Below are 18,681 nucleotides of genomic sequence, written 5' to 3'. Positions count from 1 at the left end.
ATTAATCTTATCATATTTTATATAAATACATAGCGTTACACAAATGTTTTTCCAAAAGTATATGATTGTATTCTTAGCTTATAGAAAGTAAAACAAATTTGGCAAATTGCTTTTATCCTTCACTTTTCACAAATTTGAAACCAAAGAGTAAAACAGACAGCATGGTCTTAGAAGAAAAAGAAACAAAACAAATATTTAATTATTATTTCAGTCCATGCGAAATCCTCTGAGGCCATAAATTAAAGCTAGGTCGTTTAAAGATATTGGATGACTTCGATAAAGAAGACGATAATACACATATTAGTATTAACTTTATCTTTGGAAATAACTGTCTGTCTGATTAAATTATAATAACTAGAATCAACATTATATAACTTTGGTAGATAGTCTACGTAGTTTTGTTCCCATCATTACTAAGGAATTCATTCACATGCAGTGTCAAGTGCTACATTAAGTTAGCTATATGAAAAATAACAGGTCCACTTGGTCATCTTCCTGAAATATTGGTAAGCGTTAATGACAAGTTATTCTTCAAGTGCGATGGCCGGTACACGAAATTAATATTGCTTAATTGAAAAAGAGAAGAAAAAGCAAAAATGAACTAAAATAGTATTAAATTATGAAGTCTTTTATTTATAATAGATACTTTCATTCAACAGTTATGATTGACATAATATCTTCCACAGAACATTTGTACAGCGATAGTCATGTTATCAACTTCGTCCATAGACACATATAGTATGATTTTCTTTTAAAATTGACACGATAATTCAACGGCTTCAGTTGATCTGTACTGTTATTCAGCGAAAATGGTATTAACCTCTTCCTTAGAGGCACGTATCCGGCAGACTCTTGGTAAAGAAGAAACCTGCATTTACCTCTAGTTCCGCACACAGCCGACCGTTCATAATTTTCAGTTTCTTGAACTTCAAACAGACATCATGTTTTATGAACCTAAAGTCAACTGTGTCGCAGTACTGATGTGGCGGTACTGCAAACAAAAACCAAACAGTGCAAATAGGAAACTTTGCTGCATAATTTAATTTTTGGATGCATTAGTGATTTACAAAATATAAAATGATTAGTCTACAGCAAACATGGGTCCCTGGTTTTTTGGATTAAGTGCATCTACATTCCAATTTTGTTATCGAACTGAACTAGGAACACAAACAAGCTCTAATCAGTATTTCAGTCTGGTTGGTACAGAAGTACTTGGGGTGTTTTCGTTATAAAGAATGATTCTTATTGGAAAAAAGACATGTTGCTTGTTTTCCACATTTGTGCCATGTATTAGATATTTTTAATTTTCATGTTACAAAGTGAACAGTGAGACCATTTATCATAATGGATTTGCTCTTTCTATGATTTTAACAGTCTCGTAAAACATTGGAAATTCGGGAATCAATATCACGCTTTCATATTATTTACAAACTCAAATATGTTTTGTTATCCCGGTAAATTTAAATGCTCCCTCCTATACACATTTCTGCGTCTCTTTCTTAACCGTGACTTCGCAAAACTGTCAGTCTTCCAAATTATATTAAACAATATATAACCTTTGATGCGATTTATTAACTGGAGCGTAGCGCGCAAACTACAAATGCTAGAATTATCGTCGGCAATCATGTACAAAAAGAAATGCTTCCTGTCCAGATCTCATGCCTGAAAACTTCCATTGAATTTCGGTTTCTGCGAGTCAGTCTTTTAAACTACCTTTGTCTCACAGACTAGAAAGAGCCATATGTGCATAGAATATGCTCTACTGGCGCTGGACACTAGCAGGGTACACATATCAGGATAAGGTTGCTGTTCAGGAGGTAGTGATGAATCAAGCATACTCGATTGACAAATGCCATTAAATTCCTCCGATTTGTTCTATACATCTTAAGTTTGTTTGTTGCGATTTGATTTAATATTTGTTCTTAAATATGAGGACCATGCTAATGTGTGCAATACGTGCAGTCAGTATATTGAATCTTGCATTCGGAAACAGGTGACTGCATGACAGCTATTGGATGCTTGACAGCTATTGGATTCTTTACGTACCGTTTCTGTAAAATGTTTGGTTGCGACTGTTTGGTACGTATTCGAGTCACAGTCAAGTTTCCATCTTGCAAAATGACCTGCCGATCAACTCATACTCTGTACTTGCCAGGCTTCGTATTAAATCAGTATATTTTTGTCCTTTGTCTTTAAGGTATTAAATATAGGACAAAAGAAGTTCGTTGAATGTCGAAATTAAGGACCAAAACATATGCAATCGGTACAATACAATCAGAAAACCTTCAAGATAAAGCTTTGTGTTGTTATGACTACGATATAATAAGCAGAAATGTCCAAAGACTGCTTTATTTCTAAAATTTTAACCCGTCTAGTTCTCTATATTTTTGAATTGTGCAGATGTGCAGCTGTAGTCGGCATTCTACAGTATGCATTATTTTTTACCTATATTAGATCAAATCGCCGTCAAAAGATAACTAACAGTCTATTGTGGGATAATTTAGAAATATGTACAGCTGACTTGTAGTCAGAAGGTTACACAACCACTCATCCAATTTAGCGCTTATTTGAACTACTGATATTATTTATAATGATTTTATCAAGAACTCGCAAAGCAGCATGTGTAAAAGAAAACGAAAATGATGCAGTTTCTGTTAATTATCATAAACACATATTATGCTGCCAATTCACAAAGCACTATTGAAATTGATATTGACTGCCCTGGTGTCCTAAGTGGTTAGAGCGCCCATCGCTGACGCGGGAGGTCGAGGAATCGAACTCCGAGCGGTTCATACCTAAGAATCATATAAAAATTTTAATGGAAGCTGCTTTCCTTGGAGTTCAACATTAAGAGGGTAGTGTCAGGACTGTTATGCCTGGTGTCAGGATAACATAACTGGGTGGGATATGATGCTATATGTATGCGGCATGATGCCCCAGTGCTAATATATCACTATAAACTGACTCATTTAATTATGACTACGAATAACGATTTTAGAAAACATCGGATTGATAGTAATTCGTCACGTTTTTTGTATAGTCCAATGATCCAGACAAGGTTTGTACTGCACATGTACCCTGTTTGCACCGCATACATCAAGACGTGTTCATGGTTTGGCCCCAAAATTGGCTTCTATGATAATGAGTCTGTGATCTGTACGACGTGAATATTCCACCATTTAACAGGATGGGCATATTATAGTTAAGTATAATTCTAATTCTCATTACATTACATTATGCTAAAACGTAAGGCTTGTATAATTATGGAGAATCAAATGTTTTTCTGCTTGCTTTTATATGCATTACTAATTTGGGAAAATAATTATAAAGGATTGTATGCATGTTTTTTAACGATTTTTCTTTATTCACAATAAAAAATAAAACAATAATACAGACTGATTGGCTGTACGTTTAAATAAATGGTTGCTCACGGCCATTAGTATCGTATATTAGTACAACTGTCATTATTATGTCATGTAACCTTAAACATAGGTATTTTTGTGTGTTTCCAACAAAAATCATCATTACATCCATCTACGTAAGTTTATTTGCCAATGGGATGGATACAACTTCGTATCTCTGTTGGTATGTTAGCATATCATTTCATTTCATCTTCCCAGGTTTTGATTCTATATTGGTAATGGCATAAGTAGCTCATAATACATTACCCATGCCCCTTCTTGCCTGCTGTGAAAAATCACGGGGCATCATGTCCTAAAAATTGTAATTTTGGATGGAATCCATATCCACACGTTGTTTTGATATTTTCGCCAAAGCCCTACTAAAACATATCCTTTTATCCGATTATTTTAAGAAAATATTTTCTTACCATTAAATTCCTTGCTGAAAACATTTTGGTGAAAAGCGGTAATTGAACCAACGAGGTTTTCAGCCTTTGAGTCATACGTCAATATGATGCAAACTGCAGAGAGAAAAATACGAACATAATTTTAACTTAGCATGAGACGGATGTATGACTATATTTCAATTATATAAGCGGCACGTGGATGGTGGATTATGGATCACACATGGTTTATTGTAGGATAATGTTTCCTTGATCACACATATAGAGTTCGAATCCGAATCTTGATGTGTTTCCCTATCCATGTGGCAAATATTTACACACAGAAAACATTATTCCATCATTATTATTATCTAATATATCGCTAAACATAACTAAACCGAAACCCTTCACCAAACGTGCTCACATGAAACGTATGCAATTATATATTATAAGATGTATTCAAGCATCATTTCTCGGTAAACATACATTTACCTTGTCTTTGTCAGTAAGTGTAATGAATTGCAAAACAGTGGACATTCTTATAATAAATGTATGTTATTATCATGTTATTGCGATAACGATTGTCTGCAACATTTAGAAAAATAATGAGTCAGAAATATAAGGATCATTACGAAAAGTGAAGCCTCGGGACATGATCCGAATCTTCAGATGCTCTCAATGAGACATAATTGAGCAATCAATATTGAATACTAGTGATACAGCTAATTTTGTTATATACGTACCAATTTCCAGATAAATGAAAAAAATCATATAACACAGCTGATAATCAAAATAAATTAATTTATCTTTCAAACCTTTTAATACAAATTTCAGCTGTATTCATAAACGTTTCAGTTTAAGTTGAAACATGCTCATGGATATAGATTTAGCGAATAAAATATCTCAAACAATAATCTCACATGTTCATTACAGTCACAGCCAAGAACACATTATTTGAGTTTGGGGCAGTATTCCCATCAATGCACGTGCATTTATTGTGTAGATGTAAAGGTTTGTATCATCGAAGATTTCTCGTGCTGAATGACCACAAATGTAAATCTCTGATTCGCGTCTGGTAGCGGCTTAACTGTTTTGGGCGGAATTTTCGGGGAGTCTCGATTTGGAATGGGAAGAACATCATAATCATAACAGTCAATTGTCACGGGAATGACAGCATGATTCAACCGGATGATATACTACCTGTCACAGAGTGATACTCATTTCTAGTTGCATGTGAAGCGAGACTTCGACATATTTAATCACAATCGGCACATTTATTCAGCATGTAGGTTGTTGAATTGTTGTTGGGGCTATTCTAACATCGAAAACGTTTTTGCAAGTGGACTTATGCCTACCGATGTAAGTGTTCCATTGAGGCAAATTGCCATTGCATGACTTATCTTGCATAATTGTGAGCGGTGAGTGTTCATCTTGAGGAAAACATTATTACAAATTATCATTCATCTTTTCGGTCAATATTTATAGCCAGATTAAATATTTGTCATGGAGATTCATATTTTCTGGATCGTGGCAAAGGAAAATAATATAATCTGCAACAGGGCAGATTTGTGGATCGTCATGACAAGCAAATTGTTATTGACGAAACGTTATATAATTGCCTTTCACATGTACTGTCTTTTAGTTTTCGAACAGTATGACCATTTATAGCTACAGACGTCAGTTGTAACGGAAATGTCTCCCAAATACAGTTGCAAATTTGCCATGTTCTGAAATCTGATTTCAACGTTCTTTTCTAACTTCGCACTTAGGTTACATTTTAACCTGTTTCACAACAGATGCACAATACGTTCAGTTGTTTCGCAGTGTTTTTTTTCTTTTTCTCATACTATCAACATGATGTGGAATTTCTTCATTTGATAAATCAGCCAATGTAGGAACTTGTTTAATTTTAGAGCGGGCTCTTCAGCGGCATTGTCAAGAACGTCATCCAGAATTCATGGTAAATACGCATACTTATCTATGACTTCATTGTTGAACAAACCATCAATGAATATAATTTAAAACTTTCCATTCTAAAGGAAATCCACTGATGTTACTAATAATGAACTTGTATATATTTGCTCTACCCTAGAGTACTGTCTTGATACGCAATTCAAGATTGTGATCTTGTTCCAGACGAACAATTAAGCTTTAGTAATACTTGAATCATAAGGAATACATCATTTGTTTTGTTGACGTGTCACCAAACATGCTTTTAAGATACCTCATACTGGACATATAACTCAGGGGTTCTTAAATAAGGACACTGCAAGAGTTTGGTAGCTGGTATTGCTAGAATTGCCTCTCAAAGAACGCTACTACTGTACCAGGAAAACTCTAAAAAAACTCGTCGAAACCATGTTTGAGAATATGTTGAAACTAACAAGCTGTTTCGGAGGTACCAAACGTGTACCATACTTATAAAATTGCGTATCTCTTTGTTTCAAGTATATAATGAAAACTTTTCCATTGAATTGCTCTAAGAACGTGTGCTTGATAAATTACTTCAGGGCAGCTGTGGGCGTACTTTTTCAGGAATTTGTTTATGAAGCTAATCAGTTTCTCTCTGAAATCGTTCACACCATACATTTTGGAAACAATGAATTGAATCAAAGGCACTAGTTTCAAATACATTTTATCGATGGAGACTTTGCCTACCAGCTGTCTACTGTATGAGATTAGAGACTCCTAAATACTAATTATATACATAATCCCTTGTAAATTCTAATTTGTCCAAGAAAAATGAATACAACACGGGATAAAAACACTTACACCGCTATGTAAGGACTTATTATACTTACAACCGCCTTCGCAGTATTTGCAAGTGGAGTTCATGCACTGGAGAGCCGATTCTTCCTTCTTCTCAAGAAAGAAATTCTCTAATGTTCCAATATTAGGAACATTATTTCGGATTAGTCCGGTTAGCATTTTGTTTCTGGTCATGTGATCGTGATCTTTGTTAAATAAAAACGTATACAAGCATTAGCAGTGAAAATTCTGAAAACACATCTAGTTAAGTTCATTCATTGTTACATTTAATAATATTACAAGGACATTTTTATTATATTAAGCTTTTACTTCACTATATTACTATATAAAGAGATAATGATAGGAATGTTCGGATTGTTCGTATTATGTTCTAGAGATTCAGGTTAATCGGTGATTCGTCAGAGTAAAACTCTTTCGAGAGGATTAAATCACATATGCATATGGCGATATGAGCAACTTAAGTCAGTGAACAAAGCATACTTATGTACAAACAAAAGTCCGTTCCTAAGGTAAACAAGTGGCACATGTATGGATATTACCTTCGGTTCGCCCAAGATCACTTGACATGTCTTGTCGAATTATCGAGGTTCCCTGCCCGCTGACCAGGCCTATAGCGACTACAAGAGCGATTAAACTGTTCATCTTAATCACCTGTAGAAATAGAAGTAGCAGTATTGAGGGAAAGTTGCAAAATAAGAATTTCGACAACTTTGAACAGAATCGCTTACGCCCATATTTTCACTCAGATATCGTTAAACATCCCCTTCCCATTCAGACATCCAAATGGTTTAACCTCAGATCTATTACGCATCCAATATAATCCCGCTTTAAATGTTAATACAAAATGTTGTTATGAAAGAATCGGCAATGTAGTGTGCTAATCATACATCTTATATTGTACACATACTAGAAAGCTCAATTAATTGCTAAACCAATAAACATCTTTTGATTGCATTCACACAGAAAAGGTACAGTACGTTTAGTGGTTAAGTAATGCCCAATTCAGCTTTAGAGACGGAATAGCGTGAACATCTTGCGATGGAAATGACCGAGAAGCGAGGCATACGACAATACTCCGATCACTATTTATTAAAACGAACTAATAGGTATCTCCATAATCATTTGCATAGATATGGGGCCTGTTTATTTTAGTGATAAAAATGATTATCGGTGTATGCAAAATATGCTTCAAAACAAACATTCACTAAGCATACAATGTCTCGTTTGAAAAAAAATCTTCAATATTTGGAATATATAAATATTTCGACAAAACGTGAATGACCAAAAACTAAGATCAGATGAAGGAAAAGAAGAATGACTGAACCTGACTGATTTCTCTTTATTCAAGGCGCAAGAAATAATTGAAGGTAAATTGAACACAAGATAAATTGCATCTGTGGTAAAACAACCATGTGGAAACAGTACACATGCTATGAATATAATTATATTGTATCGCCCAATATACCGTATGAGTCGTGCGCGGCAGGTCTATATGAAGAACAATGACGATATAGCATAAATGTCCAATAATGAAGAAAACACAAGAAACAATGTTGTAAATGGCCATGTAATTTTGTATGCAGAGACTATATTGTAATGCCATTTTGACTATTACCAGCTTGAAAACTGTTTCTCAGAGAATTGCATATCTTTGCGAGTTATAAGGAAACAAATCCCAATAGATTTGTCCTTAATTAGTACAATTTCCTGTTCAAATCTAACAGAGCGATTTGAGATTTGCTTTTCAAATCTCTGATCATTATTCATAATGTGGTACTACTCCGAAATCGGATATCAAAGACAAAAACGGAACCGAATACACCTATACGAGATGCTGAACATCAGCTTGAGAAGCAGTAGTGTAGTTCATCATTCATAAGTACTTCAAGCATTATTCGGTCATGCGTGTACCGACATCGTAATAAGTCAATCTAAAACCGGCTTAAGAGTGAACAATCGTGCGTTGTAATGTTCAGGAATCAACGTTTGTTTGTGTGTAATATATTTAATTTAGTGGGTGCCAAAAGAGTCGACGACAACGCAAACAAGCTGTAAGAATAATATCAGGACTGATATGTTTGAGATCAAAGAATATTACTTGGATTCCTCACATATTAATAACATCATTTATCACAAAGTTTCATCTTCAAACATCAGATTTTCATGACGTTTCTTACAATTCATTGTTGCTGAAAATTTGGACTGCTAATAAAACACGATCTGCCATTTTATATTTTGCCCGTCTTAGATGATTTATGAATGTGGTATACAACGAAAAGAGAAAACAACTAATGTGACAGATGCAAAGACCGTTAGTTCAGTAAAGAAATGAAGCAGTAGACACGTGTAGCTAAAAATATACTGATGGTAATATTTGATCATATCGATTTTTATTTGGACACATATGCATATCCAGTTACAGATTAATATGTATATATATATATATATATATATATATATATATATATATATATATATATATATATATATATATATATATATATATATATATATATATATATATATTAATATTCTTGAATAATTCTTAAAAATATTCAGCTTTTACGACCTGTAGCAACAAAATATGGATATTATTTAACGAGTGACATTAATTTAATCTTAAATAATACGCCATGTTTTGATTGAGTTTACCTCGTAGTTTTTATATTATTGGAACCCGCTTAGAGGGAAAGAATAAGAAATTTTATTCGTTTTGAGTCAGACGATACACAAAGTTTATAATCTGCATTTAAATGGCAAGTGATTATTAAAATGAAGATATCTTTGGAAATCATAATTCAATGACCAACATCCCTTCCAAATAAAAATAAGATTTGAATCAGAAATGTCCAATTTAAATTCGGTTTGATGTCATATATTGGGACTCGGGCTACGTTTGACTAGCCGAATTTGAAGAGAATGTTTGCAATATTGCTACCAAAAGTGTGACAGCTTCAGTACTAAACATTACAGTTGTTAGAAATGTATGCGACATGATAATTACTGGATGTTCCAGTTTTACTGTAACATATTTGTGAACAGATATGTATAGTAGTTGGTTTGGACAAGTAGCTGTTGGAATTGCATCATCTAAAAAGAAATATTTTCCCATTGTTACTATTTACCCGATTGAAAATAATGTGAATTGATAACTTTCTTTAACATTGGAGACTGATTAATGTGAACTTAAGCTTTGTGAACATAGGTGAGTTGATTAACTTCTTTCAGCTGACATTGAAACAACGTTTGTTATATGTGGATTGCATGTTACGGGCAAACCACTCGTCACTCTATCCACTAACCGATACCCCAAAAGTATGTATGTAACAAACCTTCGTCCTGCACATTGGCCATATTGCCACAAAAATGTTGATTGTGTTAGTAACCCAAAGACCAACATACAGGCTGGATAGAGACAATTCACACGATCGCGGCCGACCAGGACTTTGAATACTGCGAGATAACTGTATCGGCTTTTTTGGACGAATCAGAGTCACATGGTGTGATATGTTAACATGTTCTCATATAACAATATTACACTGCACACAATATATGCAAATTGTACACACTATGTGACAAAGTATAATAATTAAATAGTATAGATGCAATAAATCCTGAAAAGGCACAACACAAGTTCGGTGTGTTCTAAATGACCACTATTTATATCCGGTACATTTGTCATTTCGCCCAAAAAGACCTCCCGCGTGACTCCGTGAGGACGTCAGAAAACTCTATTCTGGCAAGAGTTAATTGATCTACAGATAATGGTTAATAATCGCATGGATGCATTCAGACATACGTATGTAAAATTAATTGTACAAGCCACGAACACTTTGCGCCTCTCGTAATAAATATATGAATGCATTCTGGGGCAGATTAAAACGATTTGAATTGTTACGTAGTCTTGTGTGTAATACTATGCTTCTCACACTCGATATTTGTTACATGAACTGTGAATGAACCTTTCACGTCGCTGCACCGCCTTCCTGTTATTCATTCTACTATTCATGTTCATAAAAGCATTTATTTTTATAATAAAATCTTGCAAATCTAGCAAATCATCCGACTGCAACACTACCTCGATTAGCATTTAACAAGATTACTCACTGATGGCTTGACGCCAAAGTATTCTAGCACGTACATGCTGCTTAGCACTGTTCGTTCCTACGGTAAGAAGAATTGTATTGACACATGTCTCGCTCATCTAGCAATCTACCCATAATTCCCGTTTGTGATTTAGTGGATAGATGATGTAAGAAAGAACGAAAATAAGAAGAAACTAACCATTGCATATCGATATCAATTATATGTGTAAAAATGAGAAAATGTTATCTTGCAAGTTTCTTGAAATTTGGTGAATCGAATTTAGAGGAATATTATAGATATTTGTTTTCTTCCGCCATTTGATAGGAACATAAAGTTAAGTAACAGGTTATGAAAAATCAATATTTAATGTGATAAAATCATGCAAATAAAAATTCCTTGTTTTCTTCATACCTTTCAAGACCTTATACAAACATGATCATTTGTTTATATTGATTAAATTTATGTTTACAGAAATAGCAGTTTTCGCAGGTTGAACAAAAATTGTGGCGATACTGTATTTGCTTAAAGAGATGCAAATGATATACATTTAACAATTCAAATAAATAGGTGAGAAAACAAATGGCAATCGTGTGTTTTCTTACAACAAATGATAATATTTGTCAAGAAAACAAACCGTATCGCATTGTTGGAAATCGAGTGTTCTAAAGCGCTCACCGTTACCGATCACTGCCATCTCACCTCTGTTTGCGTGGGTTCGGGTCTCGGGTTTGGCCTATGTTGGTGTGCGAGAAAGCTTGCCAGTAGCTTCTCGTCTGTCGGTAGTTCTTTCCGGGGTTTTCCCGGGTTCTTCTTCCACCATTAATACTGGCCGCTATGTAGGGCCTATCTTGTGCTGAGAAATGGCGTTAAAACCCACAACAACAACAACAACATTAAATTTAAGAAGTTGTGATTTCAAAATCCAACGTAAAAGACTGTTCACTTACCTGAGAACACAATGGCATATTTAAAGTGTGTTCACTTACCTGAGAATACAAAGGCTGCTATAAAGCTAGAGGTTTATGTTCAACTACCACTGTCTACAATAAGTCAGCTAATGATTATCCTGGACGAAGGATGGTCCTTAAATAGGATACGATGTACAGAATAAACCAATCAGATTGTAAAAATATATTACTTCATGAAAACGAAAAGTATTGTTTATTAATCCAGCCTTAGCGTTCTTCAAATAGATGCATATTCCTACCATTTACCTAACCTTGCAATTATGCAATTATTCTTTGTTAGTGTTATCCATGTGTTTTCAGGTTCCACCTGAAAGTACCGTTATGTAAGAAATGAAAGGAGGTATGGTAAAATTTCCTCAATAACAAATATATAGTGTTAAGTCGTTAAGTGCAATTTAGTTTAAAGTATTGACAGGTGTTTCAAACAATATCGTTCCTTTTAATTCATTGTGTGTTTATTGTTGAATACAATTTCTACACCTAGAAATGATTACATAATTTGACCTAATATGGATCATTTTGTTTTCAATCTAAATTAACTGCAAATCCCCATTTGTGTTCTAACGCTCCTAAACAAAAACGTGTTAAGCTATATTTGTTTACTATTGTCTGCTATATTATTATCCTTAGTAAATATTTCAATATCAATCAGGATGCTTATCAAACATTCTAGTTTAATACACTGAGTATAAGATGTGAAATCTTCAGTACCCTCCACCATATAAACCATAGGCGCTCTGACATCATAACAACTAATAGTTGAGTTATACTAAATATTTTCAGCCAATGTTATATGCCACCAATATTAATCTATTAGGTGTATCGATCGTTCTTTCCAACGTATGACGTAATTTGATCTTTAATATAAGTTTTATTAGGAACGTAGTTTTGAAACGTTACTTATGGCACTACATAGCTACAATTGTGCTGACGTTCCAGAAAACGCTACTACTTACATACGAACCAATTTGCACTTAAGCTTATTTCAAAGTTATTATAAAATGTACCATTGGGTCGGGTCAAAAATAATTTAGAAGTCATATACAAACTTAAAAACATCTGATATCATTGTCCGATTTCATAAATGTTAAGAAGGTGACGAAGTTTTATATCTCCACGTCACAAGGGAAATATTTCAAAACGTTTCTCGCGGATATTTTCTTTCTTTTATAGATCGTCATTTATCCAATACAAGCTTCAGCCTGAGAAACATCGCAAGTGGATCCTGACAGAGATAAAAATATTCATCGGCGATAGTTTATTGGTCTCGATTTCTGCGACACTGAAGCAACTGATGATGTTCCCATTTAGCTGATTTTTTCATCGCTATTACTTCAACCATGCCCATGGTGTCACATTTGTATGCTTCTCTATGAAACAAACAGTTTGAATGACAAAGTCGTCAGAACATTTTATAACGTAATCAATGACCACTCGCTATCCAAAATAACAATCCAAACATTTCACAATGTGAAGTGGAATCGGTCCCTTTAATGATCAGGAAATGCATGAGATAGGAAAGTTAAAATTTAAAACTAAAATGAAATATTAATTATGTGTGGGGGATTGTATGCACACATATGTCTCCCTTCCATTAATTGTATAGTCTTGGGTTATAGACGTGGACAAATTTAAAGATGCATATTAGAAAACGTGTACATATTACTAATGATTACCCGAATATAATCTAAGATTAGTGCCTTTATAATAAAACAGTCTTACATTTAGTCGCGATATTGTGATATATTATGCTACAGGTTGAGCACGTTTACTTGTATAACTCGTGTCCAATTAAATCAGACGCCATTTAAGTCTACAAGTCACCACTAAATCATTCAAAAAATAGCAAATAATACTTAATTTGTTGTTTGTTTGTTTTTATTTTTAACCACAAGCATGACATTTAAACTGTTTAGTATATAAGTTATAGTAAGGAATCTAGGGCTGTTCAAGCAATAGAACACCTCATAATGACGTAATATTTACATTGTGCAACACATGTAGGATATATCGTATTATATGAGCAAGACAGCAGCTTCCTTGAGTATATAACTCTAAAATATATATATATATATATATATATATATATATATATATATATATATATATATATATATATATATATATATAGTCATACAGGTTAGAGACGTTTTAATTCGTATTCTATGGAGATTCGAATCCAGGTCCGCGGGTTAACGGCACACAACGCATTGCCTGTACACAACAGTCCATATTCCATCACGACCAAGCACACATCATAAAAAAAAGAATGATCTAGCTGAGTCGGTGTTATGTGCACTCGTGCGGTGCAGACACACTGCATGACGACCGAGTAATTCATTCTCATCTATCTATAGAATTATTCTCGATTCCTATGAAATAAATCTAGGCATGAAGGATTAATTATAGAGAATAAGAAATATACATCAGACAGAACGGAAAATGTTATCCCTGGATTCAATCGGAAAAGTATTGATAATAGCAGGCGTCATTAATATTGAATACAAATAATACTCTCATGCTATATGATACTATTATTTGCATTATATATTAATTATGGCAACTATTATCAACCATTGTCCTATATAATCCAGGGATAGCACTCACTCTTCTGTCCGGTGTATATTTATAATTCTCTCTCTTTCTCTTTATATATATATATATATATATATATATATATATATATATATATATATATATATATATATATATATATATATATATATATATATATATATATATATATATATATATATATTCTTTTAACTTACATGCGTGGTAGCTATAGCTAAATTGTAATCTAAGCGTGTTAAGAATGATATACACCATAAACCTTTAAAGATGAAATTTCACTTTACGGAGGCATGTCAAGATATAAGCCGTATTATTTATATTTTATCCTTTCTGTGTAATATGTTTGTTTTATCTCTCTAATGTTTCAAGAGCTTTCAAAATTGTTCAGAGGGTCATGTCCGCATCACATGGAATAGTGTCGGTTTCATGTTAACAATCTAAATGATACAGTTTTCTTATTGATATAAAATCTGAAAAACATATATCAAAAATGTCAGTTATGTCACTGTAATTCAGCATTCCAATGAAAACTATTGTTTATATATCCAGTCCATATTTAATTCAAACAGATGCATAATGCTACTATGTACCTAAACCTTGGAATTATGCAACTTTCTTTCCTTGTGTAAACACCACGACGACAGAAACGAAATGAAATCAAGTTAAGGTTTAGCGCCTTTGGATCTGACCCAATTTTAAACGTTCAAGAGTAATTTAGTAAGTTGTTTTGACAGGTGCTCCAGTATCCTTCTCCTTTATAATACTTTCTGTAATTGTTGTTGTTTACTATATGTCTCTCAACAAGGTGTTACCAAATTTGAAGTATTACAGATTCGTTTGTTTTTCGATCTAAATTGAAGATAAATCCGCATTTGTGTATTTAAAGCTAAAGATATTTCAGATATTTTTCCTACTATTGTTAACTATTCGGTATTTCTTTGTGATTATTTGAATTCCTTTTCAATGTATATTCGGATGATTATCAAACATTCGACGCGAACAAACTGAATATAAAGTGTAAACTCTTTAATAGCTCCATTCAGTTCACGTTATTCGTCAGAACATTACATACGTTTGCACAATGTTTGTAAGTTATTATCCCAAAACAATTTTAACATACTTATTAAACGTTATTTCAAAAATGTGATACATTGAAACGTTCTGTAAAACAAACAGATAGACTTCGTTTGTTTGATTAGAATGTATTCTTTTACTCTTGAAATGTAGAGCATATCGTTACTTTTCTACAGCTTCAGCTGTTGTTTTACCCACACACAAAATAAGGTGCTGAAGTGACGTAAAACGCTACTTCATATGTACACGTCAATGTTTACTTAACCTTACTAGAAATACTACAGTTCGAGAATTCTCTCTAGCGGATCTTGAAAGAAGGACCAAATATATTCTTTGCGCTAGTTCAATGAACTCTCACATTTTACTAATTTAATAAACCTGATGATGTTCATGTGCAGCAGGTGGATTCGACTCATCGTCGCTGATACTTTAATCAATAGTATTATGTCGTGATTTGTATACTTTTTGAACGAAACGATAAATTAAATGGCAACGACTACAGCAGAAAATTTTGAGAAGTTTATTAGTGATGGTAAAAAACTAACGATCCTAAACTTTTTATATTACGTAAATGCTGCCCTCTTCCGAGTCGTGTTTGAAAGAAGAGCTATATCTTTCTCAGAAAATTTAGTTTAAATGACAATTAATACGCAGAAAATATGGATAATCTTAACAGATGTATCAGATAGGGAAATTTATAAACCTAAGCATTTGACAGTACGCAAATACTGTTCCTCCGATGATTTGAAAATGGCTGCTTGACAATTATTACCCAAAAGTTACAGAGATATAACTAAAATACATATACAAGTATATGTATGTGGGTGGTCACACTAATTATATATCTCCCGTGCACAAACATTATTCTAATGGGCTATAGATGTTAACCACTGTGTATGTGTATCTGAAGTATTTGGTAATGGTTGTTATAATGTTATTTTAGATTGGGGTATGTTATGACGTTCCATATGTAGGCATGAATGTTATTAAATAATAGTTTTCTAGGCCGTGATGTGTAATCAATCGCTGTAGTGATTGTAACCTGCAATACTAATATTTAGTGGATGTAAAAGAAAAACAAGCAAATAATACGGCTCGGGTATTATAAAGCATGGCGACAAGCGATAGTACAAAACACTATATTCTAGATATTTGTTGCTTTACATATATTGTAATGTCAACATGGAGAATAGTTAGGTTTTTGTGGGCTTTTTCAAAACCTTTTAGTGTAAGCTATTCTTAATACAGTAATACTATATCCATATGAGATAACACTCAATACTATGGTTGCGTACGTAATGGTTTGTATTCTCTCATCTGGGGAATTTTCATGCAATTTCTAGGTCAGTTACCCAGTTCTGTTATACAGTTTTGACGAACAGTTGTCAAAATGTTGTTTCATAAAGGTTTTCACGACTATTGGTCGACGCGAGCCTCGTTACATTTTGAAGGCTATTGAATCGGATATTTCATTTAAATTGTACGATTAGATACCACATGTGTTTAATTTGTAATTTTTGTGGACCAATTGCCCATTGTTTATTTTGCTATGCAAAGTTGAATACCACTGGCAACGTTTGTTTCAGAAACTGTTGAAAACATGTGGCCCAAAATGTGCAGCAAATGTCTGAAGACCAGTGGAATAGTGACTCAGAAGGTTTTCGCAAAGATTAAAGGCCAGAGGAATCATAGATCTAGACCATACTGTATACAAGACTCAGCGATTTAGGGATTTTTTATAAAGGAAAATAAAAGATGGCGGAAATGTACCTCATTGCATCGATAACACGTAACCTGTACTTACATACATGTTATCATCAAACTGTTTTTTTATAAGCTGGACGTGAGGCAAATATGAACAGTTCCTTATTCATATAATATGCACGTCACACATTATATTGCTTGTTGAGAATATTATGGTTCAGTTAAAGCAATGTTTACGTTAAAAAATAAATGCAAACTCGAGTTTGAAAGAATAATAATGCAAGATATTTAAATTTTGATAGAAACACTTATCTACATATCAAAATCATAAAATTGATCGATTTTAGTAAGTAGTTTCCTATTGATAACGTGATAAAAGCGTGTACTACATTCAGAAAGAGCAAAGCAATTAGGATAATATATTGTTCCTGCGATAATTGTTACCTTAATTTATTTTGTTAATCATACGATCGATGAAATGTACTCAATATTCTGGTCTAAATATACAAATAAAACATTACAAAATAGTTTTATACTGTAATAGGAGGAAGAGGGGAGCGTATTGGATGTAGTGAGAACATGAACGCACATTCGTGATTGCGATGTTTATTTATATTGCAGTCGGATGATGAATTATCTGATACCATACAAAGTACATCATGATATTTGACTGCATAATGAACACAGGGTTCAACAACGGATATACGAAATTGGTAACGTACCTAAATGGAACAAGTCTGATTATGTAACTTAAACGACAATTGAACGAGAGTCAAAGTATGAGCGAAACTAATTTAATTACTATACGTCACCATATATGATCACATGAACAGCGTTTGAATCTGTCATCAAGAACAATCGATCTACAAATATATACACAAATGTGAATAGCGTATGATTCATCAACAAGCGGGATGTATGCATGATTGATTTTCACTCATTACTGGTTGAATATTTTCACCAGTGTATTGGTATTGAATAACATTAGTTTCAAAAGTGAACATGTATTATCTCGTGTCGTCTGTGCGAGCACGATTTGTATCCAGTAACAGAGCACTGGTCGAATATTCTTGGAAAATCCTTTATTGCCGGCCACTAACAGTCTGCCGAACGATTTCTCGAGAGTCTCCCGAATTCATATAAACACGTTAGTACCTCTGCTTTTCTCCCTAACTGCGACTTTGCCAGTAGTGTCTTACAAGCCCTCATCACCAGTAGTAACATCCGGTTTACAAGAAACTCCACACAGTTCTGCTACTTTTCGTAGAAAACTTTAAAATACAAGACTAGGCCTTTTAGTACCTGAGACTGGACAAAAGACGAATACAAAACTTCAGATACATTAATTAGCTTCGCTACGCTTATAACGATTTCATCAGAACTCATTAACAACATTATTATCACCAGAAGAAAACCTTATCAGGCAAGTATAATATCACTGGATTATTAAAACCATTTATTTACCGTTAATGCATGTTGAGTATAAGACAATTTCAATTAAACTGTCCAGTTACATAGATGGTTAACTTGAAACCGACAATATTCCACGTGATACGGACAATACCCTCTGAATAATTTTGAAAGCTTTTAAAACATCCAAGAGAAAAAACAAACATATTGCACAGAAACGATACGAATAAAAAATATGGCTTATATCTTGACATGCCTCTGTAAGGCAAAATTTCTTCCGTAAGGGTTTTTTCTTAACATACAGTTAATACT

The 18,681-nt window shown here is 33.5% G+C and overlaps 2 protein-coding genes and 1 long non-coding RNA gene across 3 annotated transcripts in view; 2 read left to right on the top strand and 1 right to left on the bottom strand.

The window, feature by feature from the left end:
- LOC149790238 (uncharacterized) overlaps positions 1–18,681 on the top strand; it is a 234,553-nt gene that overhangs the window by 68,505 nt on the left and 147,367 nt on the right. The window lies entirely within an intron of this gene.
- LOC149790242 (uncharacterized) lies at positions 613–11,724 on the bottom strand. Its single transcript, XM_089972268.1, has 5 exons — positions 11,626–11,724; positions 7,093–7,204; positions 6,586–6,738; positions 3,830–3,922; positions 613–991 (listed from the first exon to the last, which is right to left on the bottom strand). The coding sequence occupies exons 2-5, from the start codon at positions 7,193–7,195 to the stop codon at positions 828–830; spliced, it is 513 nt and encodes a 170-aa protein (XP_089828394.1). The 5' UTR covers positions 7,196–7,204; positions 11,626–11,724; the 3' UTR covers positions 613–827.
- LOC149790241 (uncharacterized) lies at positions 11,823–13,467 on the top strand. Its single transcript, XR_016423820.1, has 2 exons — positions 11,823–11,947; positions 12,781–13,467. It is a non-coding gene; the product is annotated as an uncharacterized LOC149790241 (long non-coding RNA).

The sequence above is a fragment of the Sinohyriopsis cumingii genome, chromosome 10 (genome assembly GCF_028554795.1).
Source record: "Sinohyriopsis cumingii isolate HCF-2022 chromosome 10, ASM2855479v2, whole genome shotgun sequence".
Lineage (NCBI taxonomy): Eukaryota > Metazoa > Mollusca > Bivalvia > Unionida > Unionidae > Sinohyriopsis > Sinohyriopsis cumingii.
Note: the sequence above shows the minus strand (reverse complement) of the source record. Positions and strands in the feature narration are given on the sequence as shown.